General features: G+C 51.1%; 10 protein-coding genes across 10 annotated transcripts; 5 read left to right on the top strand and 5 right to left on the bottom strand.

The window, feature by feature from the left end:
• Positions 1-2822: 2822 nt before the first annotated feature.
• K444DRAFT_659215 (uncharacterized protein) lies at positions 2823-4213 on the top strand (the record flags this gene model as incomplete). Its single annotated transcript, XM_024886334.1, has 9 exons — positions 2823-2878; positions 2932-2958; positions 3010-3036; positions 3107-3205; positions 3257-3422; positions 3471-3512; positions 3602-3707; positions 3754-3892; positions 3946-4213. 9 exons carry the CDS (start codon positions 2823-2825, stop codon positions 4211-4213), a joined length of 930 nt encoding a protein of 309 aa, XP_024742869.1.
• Positions 4214-5412: 1199 nt separating this feature from the next.
• Positions 5413-6377, bottom strand: K444DRAFT_580577 (uncharacterized protein). Its single transcript, XM_024877707.1, has 2 exons — positions 5887-6377; positions 5413-5832 (listed from the first exon to the last, which is right to left on the bottom strand). The coding sequence occupies exons 1-2, from the start codon at positions 6119-6121 to the stop codon at positions 5588-5590; spliced, it is 480 nt and encodes a 159-aa protein (XP_024742870.1). The 5' UTR covers positions 6122-6377; the 3' UTR covers positions 5413-5587.
• Positions 6378-6821: 444 nt separating this feature from the next.
• K444DRAFT_552398 (60S ribosomal protein L3) lies at positions 6822-8485 on the bottom strand. The gene is made up of 4 exons (XM_024876582.1): positions 8216-8485; positions 8002-8158; positions 7274-7947; positions 6822-7225 (listed from the first exon to the last, which is right to left on the bottom strand). Exons 1-4 carry the CDS (start codon positions 8305-8307, stop codon positions 6970-6972), a joined length of 1179 nt encoding a protein of 392 aa, XP_024742871.1. The 5' UTR covers positions 8308-8485; the 3' UTR covers positions 6822-6969.
• A 270-nt stretch (positions 8486-8755) lies between these two features.
• On the bottom strand, positions 8756-12432 carry K444DRAFT_159186 (TPR-like protein). The gene is made up of 8 exons (XM_024870653.1): positions 11955-12432; positions 11701-11904; positions 11571-11653; positions 11343-11522; positions 11192-11284; positions 10983-11139; positions 10684-10928; positions 8756-10624 (listed from the first exon to the last, which is right to left on the bottom strand). The coding sequence occupies exons 1-8, from the start codon at positions 12115-12117 to the stop codon at positions 9080-9082; spliced, it is 2670 nt and encodes an 889-aa protein (XP_024742872.1). The 5' UTR covers positions 12118-12432; the 3' UTR covers positions 8756-9079.
• K444DRAFT_158896 (uncharacterized protein) lies at positions 12433-13311 on the top strand. The gene has a single exon (XM_024870652.1). It carries the CDS (start codon positions 12749-12751, stop codon positions 13217-13219), a length of 471 nt encoding a protein of 156 aa, XP_024742873.1. The 5' UTR covers positions 12433-12748; the 3' UTR covers positions 13220-13311.
• K444DRAFT_701418 (uncharacterized protein) lies at positions 13312-13967 on the top strand. Its single transcript, XM_024888031.1, has one exon. It carries the CDS (start codon positions 13491-13493, stop codon positions 13941-13943), a length of 453 nt encoding a protein of 150 aa, XP_024742874.1. The 5' UTR covers positions 13312-13490; the 3' UTR covers positions 13944-13967.
• Positions 13968-16673: 2706 nt separating this feature from the next.
• Positions 16674-17769, bottom strand: K444DRAFT_509588 (DUF1751-domain-containing protein; the record flags this gene model as incomplete). The annotated part of the gene is made up of 2 exons (XM_024873423.1): positions 16674-17343; positions 17393-17769. Coding segments are annotated over 2 exons (1047 nt in total), but the record flags the coding sequence as incomplete, so codon positions are not given.
• A 573-nt stretch (positions 17770-18342) lies between these two features.
• K444DRAFT_607387 (uncharacterized protein) lies at positions 18343-18642 on the top strand. Its single transcript, XM_024879164.1, has one exon. It carries the CDS (start codon positions 18354-18356, stop codon positions 18591-18593), a length of 240 nt encoding a protein of 79 aa, XP_024742876.1. The 5' UTR covers positions 18343-18353; the 3' UTR covers positions 18594-18642.
• On the top strand, positions 18407-20755 carry K444DRAFT_159227 (lish protein). The gene is made up of 6 exons (XM_024870654.1): positions 18407-18639; positions 18714-18730; positions 18792-18943; positions 19009-20082; positions 20134-20574; positions 20623-20755. Exons 1-6 carry the CDS (start codon positions 18590-18592, stop codon positions 20647-20649), a joined length of 1761 nt encoding a protein of 586 aa, XP_024742877.1. The 5' UTR covers positions 18407-18589; the 3' UTR covers positions 20650-20755.
• Positions 20756-21360: 605 nt separating this feature from the next.
• K444DRAFT_607390 (glycoside hydrolase family 51 protein) lies at positions 21361-23578 on the bottom strand. The gene is made up of 5 exons (XM_024879165.1): positions 23185-23578; positions 23108-23135; positions 22733-22968; positions 22455-22675; positions 21361-22406 (listed from the first exon to the last, which is right to left on the bottom strand). Exons 1-5 carry the CDS (start codon positions 23375-23377, stop codon positions 21396-21398), a joined length of 1689 nt encoding a protein of 562 aa, XP_024742878.1. The 5' UTR covers positions 23378-23578; the 3' UTR covers positions 21361-21395.
• Between the last annotated feature and the right edge of the window lie 14 nt (positions 23579-23592).

A 23592-nucleotide genomic window follows, 5' to 3' on the forward strand; every position in this document is an offset into this window, starting at 1 on the left:
TGTGATGGGACAAGGGGCCCCATCAATTAGTCTGTCCGTTCCTGACCTAGTCTGCATTGCTCGGCCCTAAAGCCACTTACCTGCAACGCTCACTTGGGAGTAGCTTTCGGGACGGTCCCCGGCTCTAGCCTTTCCCCTGCAAGCCCCATTGTGCCGGCCCAGGAGTAAGGTGTCGAGATCGGTGAGGTCAAGCTCTCATATTATTGAACCCCGGAACATTCCATTTTGGAAACATCAGAAACAAGGAACTGTTCAGTGCGGCACCGGCTCGGCTTGGTTGTGGCTGTGCCAGGCACAGGGGGTAATTGGCCACCCTTCCAGGCAGGGTGCATGGATGCTTTTGCAAGGATCCCAAGCTTTTCGCTTTTGAAACGCAGTCATCGGATGTTTTAGGGGTTCCAGAACCCGAGGGTTTGGATTGGATCTCTGAGACAGGTTCTGAAAAGGAGAAAAGCCGTAGCGTCACGTGCTGGCTCGTAACGTCATTTCCACTTATTCGTCCCTAGAAGTTGAACAATCTCCAATAGTCTCTCTCTGTTTGGAGTTCAAATGGATCTTGAGTATAGTGCTGGAAGTATCCGCATGGTCTGGACATCACAGCGTATGACGAAACATTCTTGAAGTCGATGAAGGTGAAGGTGGTTTAAGACCTTCAAGCTGAGGGCAGACAACATTATTCAAATAAATGATGTGTAGCAGCGGGGAAGACATGGCCAGCGAAGACTACCTCCAGTGGAGAAGCGAAGTCGATGATAATCTGCTGCAAATGCACCAGCAGCCGTCAGCAACCTCATTTCCAAGAATCTGAATGATTGAGACGGAGAAAACCAGACCCGTCGGATCAATAGAGGAGGGCTGCCTCGAAAGCCAAGCTAGCAACTCTGAACCACTGTTCTCAGTCAAAAGTTTTTGACATCTTTCAGTCAATCATGGCTCATTCGCCCTCAGAACGGAGAAGACGAGCACTTCTGCAGCGGGAAAAGCAGTTCCAAAGCGTTTGCAATTGAAGCCAGTGAACTCCAGGACAAGGAACCAGAGCAGCAATAGCAGCAATAGCAGCGTGTTTAGCAACTCACAGAGGTTGACAGTGTCTAATCGAGATCCGAGAGGAAAGGCCGTGGGATTAGTGTTCCGATGTAAGCTTGGTTAAATTGTTCAATTAAGGACTTCAAAACAATCGGCAAGGCAGCAATGCTGGTTGCGAGACATATTCATTGAGTAATCTCAACGTATCTGGGGGATGTTAGCCATGATCAGACATCGGGGCAGTTGGTGAGCTCACGAGTGTGTCAGTCATTGTTCCAGTGGTCTCACGTAACATGCAAAGCGCGTAGAAGGTAGTCTTCAGAGGCTGATAGTAGGTAGGAGGAAGATGCAAAGTCGCTGTAGTAACCTTGATCATGAGCGTACTGGTCACATTTTTCGAGGAGTAAATAAGTCCCGTATAATTCTCCTCGAATCGACCGCACCATTACATTTTACGATGCCATCGATAATCGGAGAAGCGTGGAGCAGAGATAACCAAAGCGAAAGAGAACAGTGAGCTGAAGAAAGAGTGCAAGGCATAGCGGAAGTTTCTTAAGGATGCAGAAAGCGGTGGTGCTGCTGCCAACATGGAGCCCAGCGAGGGCCTAATCCCAGTGGAGGCTGGCGCATCAGACTTTGGTCCTATTAGCGTTCTTCCACAAACTGCAAGGGCCTTGATATAGGATCTCTTAAGCATTGCAGCCCTCTCATTGACAGTGCCTTAAACTCGCTCTGATGCCATTAACGCCCTTGCCCTCACCTTGTAGATGTATTCGTTGAACTGCTTTGAAGCAGGGAGCATAATTTTCCACTCGAGACGAAAGCATATTTGTAGCTGGAAGCTTAAGCAGGCTGGGTATTCAATGCTGGATGACCGCTGTATGGTCTTGGAGTAGAGGAACACTCTCTGGTCTGGAGTTGTCGGCATGATTCCAGAAGTGGCCGGGAGTAAACATACTCCGAATGCGCTGGCTCCAGGTCAAGTCCTGGGGGTCCCAGAGCGAGTAAGAATAGCTTCATGACTGTCTCGCTGTCTTCCCCCTCGCTATCTGCTTTTCTTGTAGGATCTTGTTGAGAGAACATCTGTGGGGATGGAATCGTTTGGCGATCTGCTTGCAAAGTTGAGATGTAAACACGGGCGAATATGACGGCATCGACGTCAAAGCAGCAAAGACCTTAGTTCGAGCATCGATTGTAGGGCTGCAGCACATTAGCATAGATGGAGATTGCATTCTTTACAGACAGTCTTTCATGTTGAGGAGGGTAGATATTGATATGTCTGCTGCAAGGAATCAAACCATTGAAAAAGGGGTGATTCGGGAAAAGAAATCCAAAATAACTTCCGGGGCTGTTCAAATGCCAAAGGCCGTTGGTTCTTCTTCCCAAGGCAAAAAGCGACTCCGTTTGATCTCAAATAGCCTGTTTAAATCAGATTCACTGCGGAGAGGTGCAGTGCAGTGCAGCTCAGCCTTTGGAGGAGAGTGCTCGCTAAAATTAGAGTGCTAAGTCAACACGCCTGCTTAAAGGCCATTCTCGCAGCTAAACCATTTTCTTTCTTACAACCCTCATTCATCGGAGGTTTGTATCGTATCACCGCCTTCCATCCCCAAGGTAGATGTCTATGGGCCTCCATCACACTCCTTCTACCTCCTTCTCCTCCACAATTCCCCACTCGCTCAGCTGGAATAGCGTCTGCGTGGCTTCAGCTCTGGGAACCCCCTCGCCCATGCTCCTCACCCCTCCACCGATCTACCTCTGCACTCTCATCACATCTTCATCCGCCTTTCAAAGCAAGCATGCTAACTTTCGCGTCACAGAATACCACAAAGATGAAGAACTTCACTTCCGAGCAGTAAGTTCGATCTCGGATTTTGAAAGTGAACTTCGGCTGACTCGCCTTTGCAGAAAGAAGTCCGTCCGGCTCCTCGACAGGTGAGTTACATTCTGCAAATCAATCTCTTGAAAGCTGCTAATGCTGAATAGATACAAGTGTTTCATCTGCCAGAAGTGGTAAGCTTGCCTTCTCAGTTCCTGAGATCCCCTTTCGAGTACAGAAAATTCCATACTAATTCGATCGCAGGAAGCCCAATGCCTGCTTCTCCAAGAAGCAACTAGGCACATACACCTACAAGGAGGGGACCGGTCAATCAGTCGATGGAGTCTCCGCTCGCCTTCGTTGGTAAGTCCACAACTGCGAGACTGTGACTGTTCCAAGGCTAATCCGAGATAGTATGGCTTGCGTTGGAGGTCAGACTGGTGAGTTGAGGTGCGAAGGACCGTGCGGTCTTGTTCTGGCTCTTGATGCATTCTCAAAGCAAGCTCGTAGCAATGGTGGTAGCAAGTGGTGTGTTAGCTGCACTTCGTGGAAGGAAGCTGCTGAACCCGGTGTCACCACTGTAAGAATGAAACATCAGCGAAAGTGATGCACTTCTGACTTTTTCAAGGCTCCAGCTGTCTCCACCGACATCGCTCCGGATGAACAAGATGTAAGTGAATGCTGGAACCCTTTAGTACATTGAGATCTTGAGAACGACGCGCGGTTGATTGTGATGTGCGATGGCTGACCTGAGAATAGACTTATAATGCTACGGCGACGGCCAGCGAGAATGACAATAATGCTGCTATGAGTGACCCCGAAGCAGGCTGGTCTGATGACGAGTATGAAAGCTACGGCTACCCAGGTAAGAATGCCATATACCATCTGAGAATTTGTTAACAAGCGAATAGGCGCTGGTACATCCGAGCTGGACGCCGCTTCATCCGCCGGTGTTCACACAAACTTCACCGCTGTTCCGTACGCTGGTTTTGGAGCTTTGAGTCTGTCTGGTGCTTCCGAGAATGAGAACTCCTATGCCGCCCCCCTTGGGTAAGCCTACATCTCCCTATCATATTTTGAATGCAATGACCAATATTGTGTAGTCAACCATCAAGGGGTGCTTGTGGTCTGGGCTCAAGTCTTTCTGGTAATGTTCCGACCTACACAGCCTACGATTCTCACGGCAATGCGCACACCAAGCAACGTGTCCCGTCCGAGACAGCCTCACAAGCTTCAAATGCTACAGTTGTCCCTGAAAGAAACAGCAACTGGGCAAAGCCTGCTGGCCGAAGAGTCGAGCCGAAGATGACAACCCCTGTTGTTCTTCCTTCAGCACATGGCTATGGAAGCGACTCAGAAGACGAGATGTAAACGGATTCCGCGGCTCGCCTTTGTGGATGGATTTAGGTGTGGTCCGGTTTTCAAAAAATGAGTTTTCACTTCTCCTTGCATTCTGCAGTTGATAGATAGCCTTGCACAGTACTCACGAATACAATGAATTCCAGAAACGAGATCCAATCGATGAAAAGTAAAAAAGTAAATGTTACATCTCTCCCAAACCTCGAGCTTACTGCAGAGTGGTGGGCTCAACTTTCTAGTGGTCTTTTAAGCTGCAATAGGGCGAAGGGAGGCGAGTGATTGTATTCAGAAAAGTTGGGTCGTTAATATAATTCATTTTCCCAACATTATTTGGGATATTTGAACAATAGGGATGCTGCGAAAGTGGAATCCGAAAGGCACTTTCTTCGTACTGTAAATCTGCTAGAAGAATGACCGGAATCCAAGAATCTAGCAATTAGCAGGGCATTCTCCTCGGAAAGGCAGGGGTTTCTGAGAGAACACCAAAACATTTCTAGAAGTATGAGAAGTTGTCCCTCGTCCAGACAGATGCATGGGCTAGACATGAATGACAATACCTTTGATCAGCGGCCCTGTTCCACGCCTTCATAATTTCTGCTTCAAGGCATCTGAAAATGCACAACTAAAGGACATCATGATAACAAGTGGTACTGGCTCCCCTGCTCAATTCCAACAGGCCGCGTTCCAGTCGTAGTGCGAAATCAGAGAGTTGAGTTTGAAGGATGGAAGTGCGAGGTTTGTTGAAATGAAGTTGAAGCTTCATTGCAGTCAGTGACCCTTTTCATCACGAAGATTCTGCCAGTCACTCTTTTCCAATTGTTTTTGTATTTACGGCCATACGGTTGGATGTTCCTTACTAGCTCTCTCGAAAGATGGACGGATTTTTGGATGTGATTTTTAGGAAGGATGGGTGTGTCCTTCATTAAGCTGGAAAAAAGAGATGTGCGAGTGATCATGTATGTAGATATGCTTACTGCCCGGTACATCAAAAGAGACTACATATAAACTTACTACGCTCTGTATCAGTAATGTTATCCGGAATATCGATAAGATGTAGTTGAACTGAACACTATTTCCTTACTCACATCCTCGAGCAGCTGCAATTAGAGCAACTCTGTTCTACTGGAAGGTAAGCCTCCAGGTTCCGGAAGCTATACCTGCCTTCTGAGTTTTTATGGGCACGCCCACGAACTTCTTATTGCGTTTCACCCGTTCAATTTCTCTAGGTTTTCCATGTCCTTTGTTGGCTTTTATTGGCATTCATTTCGCATCTCATGTATAATACAGACTATTCCGTCATGAACGATGGCCTTCGTTGCAATCTAAGCCTACGTGGCTTCTGAATATCCCAATTTGCACAATGTTGCCATGCCTCCCATGAGCAATCTAGCTCTCAACAGCTAAAGCCTTGGCCCCAATGAGCTTCCCACTCCCAATGCCAACGACCCAATACTCAGCTCTCGAGCCCTCTCTACCGATCCTGTAGACCCTAACATCACTCCCCTTTGTAGCATCCCTCGTGGCATCAACAATTTCCTTGTATTGTCCTTGTGTATCCCACTCTCCAATATCCATAATCTGTACCTCCGCATCATCAGGACTTGGGTGGTTGACCAACTTCGCAAAGGTAGCTAGTCGTGCCGTGTCAGCGGAGGGTTAACATCAAAAGCGGAGAAGCAACTGACCCTCATCCGGCAGCTTCTTCCCCTCAAACTTCAGACAAACCGGCACAAACGGCTCATCCGCATCGCTAACATAGAAAGCATCACTCGTAGCCTTCTTCAGCGCCGCCGGGATCGTAACGCCCTGATCCAGAGCCTTCAACTCCACCTTCCCCTTCCCCTGCGTCTTCGCTGTCCCCTCATTGGGATCCCTATTCGCCTTATCCAGAAACGCCATGTAGTCCTCGTCTGACGCCATCCTGCTGAGCTTCACACCAGCTAGTCCCTCTCCCGGGCCTGTTCCTTGCGGCCTCGTTGGTTTCGATTTCGTGCTCGTGCTATAGAAGAGCTTCTTCTCAGCCTTTCCAATTCCTCTCTTCTGGACGAAAGAAGAAGATGGGATGAAAGAACGCTCAAAGCTCACGCAGTAGGCGCTGGTACGGGCGCTGTAGCGGCAACGCCCCTCGTCACTTCCAAGGTCGCCGCAGCTTCTGTCTCGGTCCTGCTCTCGCCACCGGGCTCGACTGTTGGCGGGACAGTGGCTAGATGCTCGTCTTGGAGCCCTCGTTGTGCGTCCTTGACAGACGGCGATTGCGCGCCTGCCTGCGAAGCTGCGAAGGGTGATAATGGCGGCGATACAGATTCGACACGAGCGCGATTTTTAGAGGCTCCTCCCTCCTTCTTCTCGCGCAGTTTCTTGATGTAGTGAGAGGAGAGGCCTAAGCAACCGACGACAGCTCCATCAGGTTCAGAGCTTTATGCTTTATGTAGGGGTTGGTGGGGTTGATGAGGCGGGGTGATTGGATTGCATGTGCTTGGAAAGGACGTGCGCTTTTGAGGGGCGATGACGAATGTGGGCAGGAAGATTCAAGAATTTCAAGGGTGTTGAAGGATTCGGTGTTTGAGATCATACATTTCGAATTGGAGCATTATGTCACACGAAGTACTGGACAGAATTGGTACAATTTTGTTGCTTTTCATAGATTCATTCATGAATTGCTATCTACTCCATGCCCAGATTTTGGGTGACCATCAGAAAGCACACGATGCAATGTAATCCCCCCTTACACCAGATCGTGAAGCCGGAAAAGAAATGCAATCCCGCACTTAAGAAGTAGTTTGGATGTCCTTCTTGAGCGTACCCAGGAAGTTGTGCTTCTCTTGAGGTGTTTGATATGCACCGTGGCCGAACTTCGACGAGGTGTCGATCCATTTCAGCTCAACCTTCTCCAATGCCTTTCTCGAGGTGTGAATGAACATGGACTTTCGGAGAGTCATGATCCGCTTCTTGACACCAGGAACAGAACCTTTGAGGATGATAAAATCATTCTTGACCTCGCCATATCGGACAAAGCCACCCATACTGCATAGTCTTAGCGATAGTTAGGAAAACCAATTGGACGAAACTTACGGAGTGATTTGCTTCTTGGAGACATCGAACTCAGTTGATGCGTTACCCTCGTCCTCGCCCTTGCCAATACGGTAGACCTTGTGGTTGGTCGAGGTACGGTGGTGATATCCGTCTTGACCAGCACGGGCAACAGTCCACTGGACGTGGGAAGGATGCCAGGCACCAATACAAGCAACCTTTCGGAGACCCTTGTGTGTCTTTCTCGGAAGTTTCTTGGTTCCCCATCTGCTTGTGACACCCTGGAAACCGTGACCCTTGGTAACAGCAATGACATCGATCATCTCATCTTGCTCGAAGATGGAGGAGATCTCAACTGGCTTCTCGAACAAACCGGAGGCGAACTCAACCTTGTCAGCAACGCTGCCACCGTTGACTTGGATTTCCATCAAGTGGGCCTTCTTTTGCTTCAGAGGGGTCTTGCGGATTTGGGTGTGGGCGAGAACACGGACAACGGTGCAGTACTTCTTGATGCGCTCGAGCTCACGTGTGATTGAGGAGCCAGAGTTCTCAGAGTGCTTCTTGGCATACTTGGTGAAGGCCTTCTTCTTACTCTTGTACCAGTTCTTGTAGAAACGACGCTTAACCTCATCGCTCAAGTGCTCAGCCCAGACGGTGGTGAGGGATCGAAGACCGCGAGGAGTTTCAATGTAACCAACTAGACCAACAACGATCACCTATAAAAGATGTTAGCCATTGGCACAAAGCCAAGCGGGCTGCATTGTTCGTACCGGTGGTGTCTCGATGACCGTAACAGCCTCAACAACCTCCTTCTTGTGTGACTTCGCACCGGGTCGGTCGAGGTCGCGGACGATTGTGGTCATGCCGGCCTTGTAGCCCATGGTGGCAGTGAGGTGGACAGGCTTTTTCGGGTCATCCTTGGGGAAGCTGATTGAAGTTAGCAAGCTCTTGACAACCGCGAGGAAGAGGGGAATTTTTTTTCACCTCTTGACCTTTCCTCTATGGCGGGCAGCTCTCTTTCGAGGCAAGAAGGCAAGAGAGCCGTGGCGGGGTGCCTCAAATTTTCTGTGCGACATCGTTGAGGATCTCGAGATACGTATCTGAGATCGCCAATGTCGTTGAAATGGTCTTGCGCGTCGGCGTTGCGCAGTTGTTGATCTGAAGATATTCTCTGAAAATATTACCGAAATCTGGCTGTGGGAGGCTTTGTGCTAGCGCGGCGCTAATATCTTAGCGAATTCAAGAAAAAAAGCGATCAACACGTGATCCGAGAACATGACAAGAGAAGAGAAGAAAACCTGGAAAGACTGACTATCAATAGACACGAATTTCTCCATCAAGAACAAACCCTGTTAATGTACGGGTGGAAGTAGTACAACGGATTTGGATTGTCCCAGAAAGATGTGGTTCGTCCGACTTGTCCAAGCTCCACAGCCAAGGTCACGCGATCTGCTTCACAAACTCGAGGCCATCAGAGAAACTCAGTCTAGTTCGGACGTCAAGACCCAAGCACGGAATTTCCTGATGCCAGCCTGATATTTGGCTCTCATCTCTCCTGTCGTTTCTACGATACTAACACAGTCTTCAGCTGTTATGGAACCTATCCAATTCTTCGTTGTCGATGATCCCAGACCCAGATGAGTTGGTTGCGAATACACAATCTCACTCTCAACTGACGCACAATCATCCAGCTCACCTCGAAGTTTTGCATCTCGTCCGACGATATCACTCCATTCACAATGTTTAGGGAACTTTTCGTGAAAATTCGTCATTCTATACAATACGCTCAACGAGAAGAGTGATTTACACTTCGTGAGATCAACACAAACAAACGAAAACATTTCCAACTCAAGCCGCGGTTTCAACTTTTGGTTGGCCATTCGACACACCGTTCACAGCATGCCCGTTTACACCACTTGGGGATGTAGTCTTGGCTTCTCCTGATGCAGAACCTGGCCCAGATCCCGATGCTGAAACAATGCCACCCTTCTTATCCTCTTCTCCATCGTCATCATAGTCTTCATCAACATCCATCTTTCTCGCTGCACGTTCAGGCTCTCCAACAAGTGGCGGAGGTGGGGGTGGATGATCGAGGCGATCTCTCTGCTCTCGGTCCTCCATGGGATACTCCTTTGGGGCAGGAGGCGGGGGAGGAGGGGGCAACTCATGCATTGGAGTGTGCACCGGCGGTGGTCCTTGCTGCATAGGTGGGAGGTGATTTGGTGGGAGACCATGGGTTGGTGGATGATGGGCGGCTTCGGACGGATGATAGTTTTCATTTGCTCGGCGCTGCTCCTCTGCTCTTCTTTGTTCTTCGACGCGTCGCTGATCATCCATGCGCCTCTGCTCCTCACGGCGGGCTTCTGAAGAGCTTCGACGGAACTGCTCTCGCGGGGGTGTAGATGGTCTGCGGTGATGCATGTCATTCATCTGAGCTCGGTTCTCGTCTGATGCAGCTTTCTTCATAGATGGCTCTTCTTCCCACTCCCCTCTTCTCTTTGAGCCAACGGAACCTGGCCTCTCCCCGTTGCGCTCAGCTGCGGCTGCTTCTGCAGCAGCGAGAGCAGAAGCTGGCGGAGGAGCACCTCCCTCGATACCACCAGGATTGGAGCTATCTGGATGATGTGGGTACTGGTGGGGGTGTGGATAACCAGACTTGGGAGATGGCATTCGGTTGTCCATTATCGGTCGGACTTGTGGGGGAGGGCTGCCACCTCGAAATGAGGGTAAAGAACCTGGGCCTGAACCGTTCATGTTTGACGGTGCCGGAGGAAGCACAGCAGAGCCACCTGGGCCGGCGTAATTTGGATTTGAGACTCGCTGTGGCTGAGAAGGAGGGCCTGATGGCGGGGGTCCGGGTTGAGGTAGTCCTGGTCCTGAGTAAGGGCCCATAGGGGCGTGATGCTCACGTGGAGGAGTGCGACGAGGTGGTGGTGGAGGAGGAGGAGGGGGTCCTCTATCAGATCCTGGGTATTGTCTCATTTGCTGCTCCTGCCTAGGGCTTTGAGCACGAGGTGGAGGTGGAATCGGACCGGGGCCACGAGCTGGTTCCCGCTGGTCATACGGATTTGCTGGATGCGGCGGTGGATTTATCTCGGCCAGGCGGCCACCCCAGCCATTTGCGGGTGGTCCCGCTGGCGGTCCTGAGGGTGGAGGCTGGGGAGCTGAGTTGCCCCATTGAGGTCCTGGAGGACCAACTGCCCCAGTAGCCTGGTAAGCCTGAGGATGGACATCTTGCGGAAGTGGAGCACTTGTCTGCACAGGAAGTCCGTTGGTCTGGCCACTGCGGAGTAGCTGAAGACGAGCCTTGATGTGCACATTCTGGGGGTCGAGCTCGGCGGCTCGTTGATAGGCATCCAGGGCGTCGTTGATCTGGTTGTTGCAGGATTCATACTGTAACACCACTTAGCGATGTCTCAAATGGAATTCGGCTGAAAATGAAGCAAACTTACCAAAGTTCCCAAGTCGTACCAGACCTCGGAGATGTACGGGTTCAAGCGTATCGCGCGGGAGTATGCATCAAGTGCATCTCGGTACTGGTTAATTTGGTAATACAAAACGCCAATCGAGCACCAGAATGTCGGGTTCCGTCCATCGCGATAGACTGCTTGTTGATAGGCCTCGTACGCCTTTGGGTACTTTTGTTGTGACATGTAGCATCGGCCAAGCAGATACCAGCTTTGCGCATCACTTTGATCTGCCACGTGTTAGTGTGTGGAATGTGGGACCACTCATTTTTGACGAGTCTTACCAGAACTGACAGACTGCTCCAGATACTCAATCGCTTGCTCCTGGCTGCTGAAACTGTTGCTCTGCTGGTGATGCAGCCAGCCAAGCTGCTGAAGGACCTTTGCATGCTTCGGATCTCGGTCGAGCACACGTCGATAGGCCGACTTGGCATTGTCGTACTAAAACGGTCGTCAGAATTAGGTCACTGTAACTGGAAATCAATCGACTTACATCTTTCTGCTGCTCATGAACATGTCCAATCTGGAACCAGATGTCCTCTTCAGTCAGAGGGGTCGGTGGCACGGAAACAATGTATCGGAAGCACTGCAAACAATGAGCGACGGCGTAATGTGGGCATCTTGCTTCAGGCTGCTCTGCTTACCTCAAGACTTTGCTGGTACTTCTGCTGCTGCTTGTAAATTATACCGAGGCGGAAGTAGATTTCGTTGGCCTTTTCGAAGTCGGGTTGCATGCGCATGACTTGCGAAAACGCTTCTTCGGCATGCTCGAGCGACCCATAGCGATCGTAGAGGATGCCAATACCGTACCAAAGTTTCGGTTCCTGGTCAACGTGTTAGTTATAGAAAATACGAGAGAACGTTTTGGCTACCTTCGGGTCCCTGAGGTGGTATAGGGCTTGCTGGTACGCCGAGTAGGCTTGTTGCAAGTCGTCCATCATCAAATAACAGTGGCCTGCGGGAGTTAGCGACAGCAAGAACAAGCAAATCTACGACACTCACCCAAACTCCCCCAAACATCTCCATTGTTGCCATCTAGCTTGAGAATGTTTTGGAGGTACTCCACGGCTTTGTGGAATTGCTCTTGTGTCCGGAGGATGCAGCTTATGGCGTTCATGGCGGGAATGGACCTCGGATTGGCACGCAGTGCGTGTTCATAAGAAATCATAGCTTCATCGAGATTGCCCAGAAGCTCTGCAAGGCTCCCTGTACAATTGTGTAAATGACGAGTATTTGATATGGACAAGACCACCTACCAATTTGTAGCCACACCGCTTCATTCATCGCCGCCATCTGTTGCTGCGCAGCTGGCCATTGCTGCTGTGGAGGAGGCATGCTTGGCGGCGGTGGAGGAGGACCACTAGGTGGACCATGATGCAAATTCATACCAGCCGGAGGGGACGGGTGATGCGTCGCCATGGCTCAGTTCGCGACAAATTGTGAACTCCGCCTAGGATTGCGGGTTCGCACCCAAAATGTATCGCCAAAAAAAATACAAATATTCCAACCCGTCAAGAACAGGGGCGGATCTGAAGTCTACTGGGACAAGTCAATCGATCAGAACCATGCGAATACCATCTGAAGCACTCGATCGTTGGAGGGAATAAACGTCAACGCGGTCGCACTTCGAGGCGGCTGCTTTTGGTGGCGCAGGGGTCCAGGAGCTCGGCCGAAGAGATATTCGTGATAAGTCTCGTGGAGATAGATGCAGAGGGTGAAGAGGACGAGTGCAGGCAGACCTGTGTCGATGGGGGTGTCGATGGGGTGTCGTTGGGGGTGAGCTCGACTCGCAGCTTCTCGCTCCGTACAACGCTCAGAGTTTGAGGCTGGAAGAAGGAAGTGACGGAGCGGGCAAAGGAAGGAGCAGCCCACAGTTCCATCAACACCGCGAACTCCCCTTACCCAGCGCTAGCACTTGTCTGACCAGGAAGCGCATGGGAGGCCGGCTAGCCTGAGCTGCAGATGCTTGTCATCCATGGATTTGTGGCGCCCACAACAGCCCGGAAGTCGAACATGATGGGTCGCTGGCGGGGCTAGGCCCAACTGGGAAATGACTGGCCGCCAGGGGCCATTCCGCGCTCGCGCTATGCCCGATGGCGTACTATCGCAGGGGAGGGGGGGAGGGGGAGGACTGTCCAAGGGGGGAGGGCGTGGGATCCGCTGCAACTCTGCAGTTCTGCAGTGCTGCAGTGTGGGCGAACGGTTGACGCCGCGAGCTTTCCCGTCCGGGCCCATTCGCAAGAATGATGTTCCAACTTCCCCGGAATCGTGTGCAGGACAGTACTGTTACTGTACGGGGAGTACTATAAATTTACATTGCAGCGCGCGTGCTCGTCTCGTCCTCGTCCCCGTCCTCGTCCTCAGACTCCGGCGCAGACTCAGGCTCAGTCAGACTCGAGCCGCGATCAACTGCGCCGTCCTCTGGGTCCCGCCCAGCAGTCAGGTCGTGATGGTCCGCGCAGGTCTCAGGGCAGGCAGTCCCGCGAGCGCAAGACTTGGGCACGACGCAGTAGTGTCGTGACGGCGCCGGGGCCGGGCGGAGGGCATTATTTGACGGCGGACAGAGCTCGCATTTGTGGGGGTTTTGGGTTGCAGCGGAAAAAGGCCATCATCGATGGTGATGGGCAAGGGGCAAGGGTGTCATCGTGGTGGTGGCTGTCCGATGTCTCACGCTGGGGAAACACTCGACGAGCGGCGAAATAAGACTAACTAACCTGCGGCCCGGTTGCCCTATCGGGATCCAGGGCTGCAGGCCGCTCGTTTCTCAACGATCCAGGGAGCAAAGACCAGGCATGCCAGGCAAGACCCAGCATGGCACAAGAGATCCGGGAGCCATGCCAGTCTGCCACCCAGTTGCCAGAGCCGGAGCCAAAGGCAGAGCCAGAGCCAGAGCCAGAGCCAGAGCCAGGGCCAGAGCCAGGGCCAGAGCGAATGGAGTGGCACAGCATGAGAGGTTCGGCAAAGTCTTCATCTCCTGCAGGCGCAAGCGAGCAGGCCGGCGCCCACGCCAGCATGCATATCACCACCAGAAAACGGCTGCAGCGATCAATCAATCAAGCTTCAGCTGTCCATCCGGGGCTCCCACTGCCCTCCCTACTGGGCTCCCAATGGGGTATCAATCCAGAACCCTTGATCAAATACCCAGCCCAGGTCTGGTATATCCTGGCCGCTTGCCACGTCTCCCGTCCCAAGCTCCCATGACTCAAGTCAGATATCTTAATAAAGATACAGTGCTTGCGCAGTAGTTCTAGGCTGCGTCGGAATAAATTCGATGAGGTGAGTCGTGTCGCATTCAGCCGCCGCATCCGGATGTGAACTGTATTATTTCCCCGCGTCTCCAGACGGCAGGGAATGATATCAACGAAGCTTGGGTGTGATGATTTCCTCTTGATCTTGAAACAAGATCGACAACGCTCAGAAACATCTCGGGAGAAAACGTGAAGTCTCTCAGATTCGGCTTATCCGGGAAACGGGTCATGTCTCTGTCGATGTCTGTGAATAGCACTTGACTTGTGCTGCCACTCACAAACTTCCTCCCCCATCCTTCGCCAAAGCAGCACAAGGGCCCAGGAACCCAGCCGCCCTCCTCGGCGTCACGTTCCCCCCCAAACCATAAACCATCTCAAAGCGAAGCCTGACAAACGTCACGTCCTGTAATGCAGTGCATGGTGTGGCTGGGCGCATACATACAAACACAAAGCTATTGTCGGCAATCCTCCTCTCATGGCCCTTGGCCGCCCCCTTCCATTTTCTTTTAGACGGACTGACCCCTCACTGGACTTTAACTGTCACCAGCGCGACGATGCGCGCAGAACACCTCGATTGGATAAACGACTGTGCTTTTCAGCCACTGGGTACATGGCGGCACTGAAACTGGTACGACATAGCTCTTTTGCTTGTCCAAAGCTTGTCGACTCAGGGAGCGATGGCCGCATCGAGAATGGTAGCACGTGACATGGAGATCGACTTCGTCTTCGACTTAATATACTTGGGATATGAGTGTTCTCCATGAGGGGCCGATACTGCGGAGGTGGGTGGTTGGGAACATTTATCTGGAGAAAGAAGAATCGGAGAATCATGGAAGCTCTCGGCTGGTCACGTGCTTGGGGCTTGACCTGCATGCAGACAGAAGGGTTTTTTTTACTCTGAACCGCCACGACGCCTTTCTACATGCCAGCATGCCAGCCCCATCCGGAAAAAAAGAAAAGAAACCGAAAAACCTAACTGAATTTCCTCCAAATCAGCAGCGTGAAGATCCCTACCTCCAAATCGAACGCCCCACGTCCACTTTCATCCACATATGCATGCTTCAAAGGCTCAAACATGGGCGGCTACGAGGCTAAAAGCGCATGCCGCTGACCGACAGCGGCGGCATTTGACCTATAAAAGTTTCATCGGAAGCCACTCCTCCACCGCAACACCAGTAAGGCAAGGCAAGGCGCTGTGCATGTATGTCTCCCTCCCCCACGAAGGAGGGCGAGCGGCAGGCTATGAATTGTGTCAGATGCACAAAGCTGTTGCCTTCCCCCCCTCCTCTGTGCATCCCGCCTGTGCTGACAATCGCAAAAATCCCACTGGGCACCGCTGCGGCTGATCCCGAACACGGAAATGGCCCAAGCCCCGTCCCCTCGCCTCTCCTCCCCCATCCAAACAATAGAACTGGTGCGAATTTGGAGAAACAGGACTCAGAAGAAGTGGAATCACAGGTTCAGAATCAAATCTCGATCCGTGTCTCACGCCCCGGCCGGCTCGTGGAGTGAGTCGGATTTCCTTTTTCCGGGGGTTCTTGCCATCTGCAGAAGTGAGCCCCTGGGCACCAACCCCAACATCAGAAACCTTCTCCGCCACCATCTCCCACCAGCGCCCTGAAGTTGCGCCACTTAGCCCACTGAGACGCCTTGCCAGCTAGCCTTTAAAGATCGAGACCCTAGGCCTTTTGGGCACCCTGTTTAGTGCGTGCTTGACGCTGAACAGTGAACGCGATTGAATCATAGGGGGTGGTCAATAAGAATGGGTAGGCTGCACTCGGTGACTGCGCCTTGAGGTTGGAAGGTGAAGATTATGAGGGAAGAGGATTGTGGAGTCATTAAAAACACCTCGGATCATTTCTTGCGTTTGAAACATCCAGTTAATAATACCATAACCCTGCCAAGGCACCTGCGAGCTGTCCCCCGCACATGCCTGCGGCTGCCCAGCTATATCACAACTCGTAGGACAGTAATTCTCCCTTTGACCTAGTTACTCTGTAATAGTCCCCTAACATTTACTACACTCCACTGTCGTACCCGAAGGACATTAACAAGTCTCCCAGAATGTTGCAGTAATGCGGGTGTATGTAATATAATTCAGATATATCAGGAAGAGAGGTGTGGCGCGGAGGGCCAGAGCTTAAGGTTAAATACAGTGAATATGGTCACGTGAGGTCAGATCACGTTGTCAGCCTGCAGTTGCCATGCAACATAAAGCTTAATAATTAAATTATGATTAATTAGATAATTAAATAAATTAAATATAATTAATTACCTTAATTATTTTTTGGACACACTTTATAACTATAATAGGGTAATATGCATATGCTTATTAGCCAGGATTTGCCTATACCCACTGCGTAAGTTCACGTTCAATTTTCACATCAGCTAGGCAATATGGCGTAGTTTCTATCGAACGCCCACTAGATGAATCATACCAGCACTTGGCTCAAATGAGATCATTCTTCTAAAGTCCTCTACATAGAAGGAGCATCTTTATTTGATGACGACCATTCGTTTCTGGTGGTCGTTGCCTCACTAGAGCTTCACTTGATGACAGAGCAGCTGAGAATTTGGGTATCATAGTGATATACAGTCAACATTATACACGCCTAGCACCGAGATCTATCCGCAGATCCTCCAACGCCACCAAATTATAATAGGATCACGCCGCCGTACGATTGTCATATCTTCTTTCTCTTAATGAGCTCCTTTTTCGTCTTCTCTTTCAGGTACATAAGTCGTCTCTCCAAGCATGGCAGATGGTGTCTGAACATTTGGCTGAGGTTGTATTTGCACACTAGGCCCGGCTTGAGTTGGCGGTGGAGTTTGAGTCTTCGCAGGTCCTGCTGTCGCAGCGTGTAACCTCTGATCTAAAGCCTTCAATGCCAAAGCCCGCCTCCTCTCTGCTTCTGCTCGTGCCCCTCCTGGAGCACCTCGCTGGATAAAGGTATCACCTCGAGATGCTGATACGTCTGCGGCTGAGAACGGTGTACATATGCGCAGTGACACAAGGATGTTATAAACCTGGTTCGAGAAGACGGAAACGAATGGCTTCACTGGGTCGGGGAAGAATTCGGCGAAAGCAAAAGTTTCGCTAGCATCTCCTCGCAATGAAGCTGGTTGGGAAGTTTCGAGGTCTGGGAAAGCAGGCTTATAGAACCGCAGATATGTCCAGCTAGTCAAGAATGCATTCGTGACCAGGAAGAAACTGGCAGCACTCAGGATGGGAGTGAGGGATAGCAGAAAGACGCCGAGGATATGGAGGAGGGGGAATCGAGGAACTCGGAGTGAAACAATGCCGCGGAACAGCGTAACGGTATGTGCGGGTACGAGTTGTGAGAAGGCGACAAGGAAGGATATTTGTAAAGATATGGTGCCGTTGATAGTCATTAACCTCGGGTTGGTCAGCAAATTGAATAGCAGGAGTGGAAGTCTGCACTTACGTCCAGCTCATATCCCCAGTAATTGCAAATAAAATCACCAAGGCCCCAAAGCAAGCCAAATTAGGGATCAGCGCAGCAACTAGGAGAAACTTTCCAAACTCTGCTGACGTCCACGCTCTCTCAAGATACCTCCCTCCATAGTAGATTGTAGCGCCAGAGATTCCCAGCGTGAAGACATTGTTCTCCACCAGAGTTGTGGTGAGGAAGGTCCAAGGATATATCAGAGATAGTTGCGGTACTAGAACGAGGTATGGAACGACGACGTCAGACTCCTCCGTCCATTGCCGGTAGCGGATTGCAAAACTCAGGAGAGACTGCGCCACAAGGGCAATGAGGAGGAGACGCGTGATGGGTGGGATGTTCAGTCTAGGAGGCATGGCGGCGTACTTGGAGGGTCCTTGGAGGATCGACGTAGGGGTGGAGGGACGTTGATTGTTCCTGAGTCTCTGGATGTTCCAGAGCTCCAGAAGGAAGAGGACAACACGCGGAAGTTAGCTCAGTCACGTGGCATATTTTAAGCATCGAATGAATCCGCCTCGCTTCGAGAACAAGTTGAGCAACGCCTGAAACTCCCGGGCATGTTCAGAAGATCCACTCTCCCGTTCCCTACCATCCATGCTGCTGAACGTTGCCCGCAGTTGATCGCATCTCTATCACATCTACACTCACCATCGACATGTCGCACCGCGTGTAGAAGCCGCTATGGCCGCGAGATTCTTATTCTCCCTGTTCCCAGGCCCAGACTCCTCTGCTCCTCTGCTCCAGTTTGTCACAGCCAATCGACAAACCCTGCGAACCCTATGTCGCTGGCGCGCCGCTGCTCACTTTAGCAGGAATTAGGGAGAGCCAGGCGATCCAGCAGAAGCAGCACCGCACCTCCGAACACCCTCTCCCGCGCCCATTGGTGCGTCTTGATTGGAAGCCTTGAAGGCGTCGATCCCTGACAACGAAGCACCCCTACATGGTCTCTGCCCCTGCAAAATCGTACCTGCTCTCGGCTTGGTGGTGGCCAGGTCTGCCAGCCGCCTTAGTCCCAGTCCCCACATCAAGCATCCCGCACGACTATTTCGTCTGTTCCGGAGGACCTTCATTCCTGATCTCGACACTCACCCATCAACACCAGCCCACAAGACGACCTGACGAATATACCGCTCCCCGCCATCTCCTCGTGCATCGCGAGGCCCCCACAGCGAAGCGATGACGAAGGAGAAGCTCGATTCCCATAGGATCAACTATCTGATCTGGAGGTACGTGTTTCCTCGTGATCCACCCGCTCGGTTTTCAGGTACAGAGGCTTTCGCTAACGGCAATTACATCACAGGTATCTCTTGGAATCAGGTTCGTACACGTCGGATTCGGTGTATCAGGCCCTTGGTGAGAACTAATCACGGTGCTCCAGATTATCGAGAGACTGCTGCTCGACTCCAGAAGGAGTGGAACGTCCAAGATCCGCAGGAGTTACCATTTGCGCCCCATGTCACTCATCATGCACTAGTGTCTGTTTTGAACAGAGGCCTTCTGTACAATGTGCAGGAGAGGGAACCCGAGCAGGTGCGTAGAAAATGAAATTGGGAGCTAATCCTGACCATCTCGGTCCCAACTGACACTCACCGCAGTCCACGGGCGACGTTGCGGCTCCTGCGTGCGGATTCTTTGGTCCTTTAATGCCAGCATCGCCAGCGGCTGACGAGGATTTTGAAAATGCCCGAAAACGCCAAATCGACAACGACCAGGCCCAAATTCAAGGCGGACCACCAGTAAAGAAAGCACGTCTCAGCAATGGCTACGAGAATGGCTTCGAACCAACTCCAATGGACATCGATGACGACCAAAACGGCGATGAAAACGCGTACCCATCGCCCGAGCAGGTGCCCTCTCCAGTCATTGTCACGGTCGGACCCGAGCAAGGCACGCAGGTGGACAAAGTCCACGAACTGTCGACTGAAACGACGTTTCTCGAGCTTTCAGATGAGCCTTCGTCGAGAAACGCCGTGCTGCTACAATGCGAATTTAATCCCATTGATCCCACGATCTTGGCCGCAGCGGGAACCGATGCGCTAGCCCGCATGTGGACGCTCTCGCGTATCATTCCCGATTCAGGGTCGGAAAGCCCCAGAAGCACCAGGAAGCCTGTCTTTGCATCTGCACACAACCTTCTCGACGAGAGCGCTCCTTCTACTACTACTGCTACCGGTCTATCGTGGTCATCCGATGGAAACTATCTCGCAGTATCTAGTGAGCCGCAGGATGACGGCGATGGGAATGGGAAGGTAGATGCAAAGGTGGAGTTCTGGGACAACAATGCACAATCCTTCGCCGAATTCAACAGCTTCGAATCGCCGGTTTGTTGTCTCCATTGGAATCTTGCCAATACTGCCTGCTTGGCCATCTCCCCGCAGGATGAGAACAGAGGTACGCTGTTGACTGTCATGCTCCCAAATATGAGCAACTCCTTGTCTTACTCTTTACCAAATCATTCGCTGGATCAGCAAATGCTGGATGCTACCTGGACGAGCGAGGACGAATTTTTCATATGTGGCGGTGACCTCCTTCTCGCATTCCATTGCACTGAAGAATCGATATCACCCGGGAAAAAGCATGAGACTCGAGACAACGACACCCTTTGCAGGGTTACCTACGACTGGCACTCCCGGCTGCTGGCTACCACGAACGAGTCAGGCATAATTGATGTGCGTCAAAGATTGAAAAGGTCCTCTGAATTCTGACTGACTTGTGGATAGATTTGGGATCAAGCAGCACACATCCGTTCATTTAACGCTCACCAAGGCCAAGTTAATTCGTTGGTCTGGCAACCCATTCCGTTTCTTGTGGCTGTAGAAGATGATGCAGAGCGACTGCTGGCGTCGTGTGGTGAGGACGGGGCCATAAGCATCTGGAATGCCCGTTCTGTAGATTCAAAACCAAAGTGCTCAATGACGATGGGCAACGCTGTAGTTGCCGTGTCATTTACACCTGATGGCGCATTTATTGCTGGTGCTACTAGTCAGCGAGTCTGTATTTGGAAAGTTGACGATGTTCACCTCCCTCGAGCGATTTGGACCAGAGGAGATGAAGTCGGCTGGCGAACACCCCAGTCTCAACACTCCTCCACAGATGAGGACCAATTTTCGTTATGTTGGGATGCAAATGGCCAAAAGCTTGCCTATGGGGTGAACAGTCGGGTATGTCTATTTCTTTCATGCGATCTCGCAGAAACTAATCAAATGAAGTTGGCAGTGATAAACTTTCGCCGATGACCGGACGACTCAAGGAAAACGACAATGAATCTTGACAGTGTGCGACCTGACGACTTGGGATGGAAATATTCGGCGATGGTACTATGATTATACCATTGCAAGTACGTCGACGATGAAGTATGACGGGACGATACAAAATCAAACCCGATTTCATCATGAATGTTACGGCAAGGCGGTAGCTCGAAACAGAGAGATAAGGCACCAGAGGTGGCTTAAAAGCGACAAAGTGTCGTGCCGCGGTAGAGACGCGATTGGCTTGCAAGCCCGCAAGCCTTTTTAAAAGATGCACTATCCCTTACTGGGTAATCAATAGAGATTGATATACAAGCATTGCATAAAACACTAAAGTGTCCACGAGCAGTGCTCGGGTTGTCCATATAACGGGTTTTGATTGTCTGTAGCGCTGCCTTTCCGTTTCTCCAACCCTAGATCTCATGAATATCAAGTTGGCAACCCCTGCCAGCGGGTGAATAAATTGGCAGTGGTAATACAGAACTTATGCAACGAGACGATTTTTTGGTGCAACTCAAGAGGCATAATTTGTCACACTACAGTAGTTATGTCACCTTTATCTTTAATCACCAGGTTGGGAGAGGGTATGAAGACGCAATGAAACTCAGCATTCAACGACTTCAGGAATTAGGAAGGAACTTATTTTATCGCTCTTCAAGTCTCTCACAAATTTTGTATTGCACTATCGAAAATGAAACTGTTGCATCTATTTTGCTTTTGGGTCGCTCAAAGGCCTACGCAGACCAACCCAGCTTCCTCGTATTCAAGCGTACCCCATCTCCCTGCACCACCTCTGTGATCTTCTTCCTAGTCGACCACCTCAGCAACGTCATGGAGTGTTTCGCGAACTTGTACTTTCCTTGGCCATCCCATTTACTCTCCTTCACGCCCACTTGCTCTTCCCCTTCCACATTCACAGCTTTGACATCCTTCCCAGTGATTGTGTATACCTCTACTTCTTTTCCCACACTCACCAGATCAACTTCAAAGTCGGTTGTCTCGTTGATGTTAACGACCACAAGACTAATGACTCCATGTTCATTCACAGAAGCACTGACATCCAACCAACTAGCACCTTGCTCCAGCACCCCCTGAAGCCAAGCTGGTTCCGTCACACCACCATAAGCGCCAGCACTGACATGAACGCCTACCGTCCAACCCCTCATATACCTACTGAAAAGTAACAACGGCCACCATGTCGCCTGCTTCACAACCCCATCCTTCGTCGTCATCAACGGACTAATAACATTCACGCTCTGCGCAATATTCGCCATTCCTACCCACCGACTCTGCCTCACAAAAACATTCAACCACACCGCCACCCCGAGCGCATCAGACAGCGTATACAGCTCCTCCGCGCCCTTTTCCCCGGGTGCCCGCGTAGGATCCCACATATTCCACTCATCGAAGCAGATCTTCGTCTTCCCCACACTCGGCGGTATGTTTTTTTCGATCCGCGCAATATCGATCAGTGCGGCAGCCGTCTCAATCGCGCGCTCAGCCGAGAGCGGCGCGGTGACGTTCGAGAGGTGCGATTTGCCAGACGTGTAGATGTGTATTGAGTGCATGTCCGCGTACTGGATGCAAAAATTGAGAACTTTGTGGTCCCATGATGAATGGCCGGTTTCGCCGCAGAGGATGAGGCAGAGAGACGGATCGAGAAGTTTGAGGGCTTTGGCCCATTGGAAGGCTTTCTTGGAGTAGTCTTCTGCCGTCATTTGCTCAACTTGCCATGGGCCCCAGACCTGGGCTTATCAGTCCAAATCTGAAGAAAAGAGGCGAGAAGGACGCACCTCGTTACCTAATGCCCAATACTTAATATTGTAAGGCTCCTCATGGCCATTCTTCCGTCGAAGGTTGGCATAATAAGTATTCCTCGTCCCATTGCAATACTCAACCCAAGCTAACGCCTCATCCAGAGACCCAGTTCCCATGTTGAGACAGAAATACGGCTCAACTCTGTTCTCTTTCCCTTCACTCAAAACTCCGAGCCAGTGCATGAATTCGTCAGTCCCTGTCACCCATCAGTATTTTTTGAATGGAGAGAGGAGCACATGCTCGCGTTACGTACCGAACTGATTAGTTTCCGTCCCCAGCCAAGCAAGTTCCGGACGAGAAGGTCTGTTCTCTCGCGGTCCAACTCCATCTTGCCAGTGGTAAGTTGCGATGAAATTCCCACCTGGGTAGCGGATCACGGGAATGTCGAGGTCGCGAAGGGCAGAGAGGACGTCAGTCCTGTAGCCATGGGTGTCTGAAAGTGGGTTTTCGGGGTCGTAGATGCCGCCGTAGATGCAGCGGCCCATGTGTCTGGAGAGGGTTGCTGTCAGCGAGAGAAGTTGTGATGAAAATCATGAAATAGGGGATTTCGGGAGGATGCTTTGAGAAAGAGTCCACGGAGGAATGTAAAGCAGATTGGCTGTCATAAGTCCAAAAGCAGAAGACTCACTCCATGAAACCTCCATATATGTTTGGATCTTCAAAAATCGTAAGTAAATTTCTGACTTCACCCCATTCTTGACGTACCGATTTTCGAAAGTCTCCTCGAGACATCGACAATAATCGAGGGGGTTTCATCTTCAGGAATTCTCGTGAAAGTCGTCATCTTTCTACTATGCTTCGGCCGTGCTTGCGGGGTGGGAATGGCCAGTCTTCGTGGCCGACAGTCAGACAGCAGAGGTAAGATATCCCATCCCAAAATCTCTTGAGAGCGGGCCATTGGATGATGCACATTTCGGTATTTCTGTCACTTCTTGGCGGCCTCAGCTCATGACGGCTCCATCTTCCATGATGAGCCCGCAGGCGCCACAAAAATATGTGGTTGACGGCTGCATCAGCGAGCGCGCTGATTGGAGCGCATATATCCTCATTTGCTACTGTGTATGCAAGGAGGGGAGAAGGCGCCTCTCTGGCCGCTGAGTTGTGGAAAAATGC

This window comes from Hyaloscypha bicolor (genome assembly GCF_002865645.1).
Source record: "Hyaloscypha bicolor E unplaced genomic scaffold K444scaffold_15, whole genome shotgun sequence".
Lineage (NCBI taxonomy): Eukaryota > Fungi > Ascomycota > Leotiomycetes > Helotiales > Hyaloscyphaceae > Hyaloscypha > Hyaloscypha bicolor.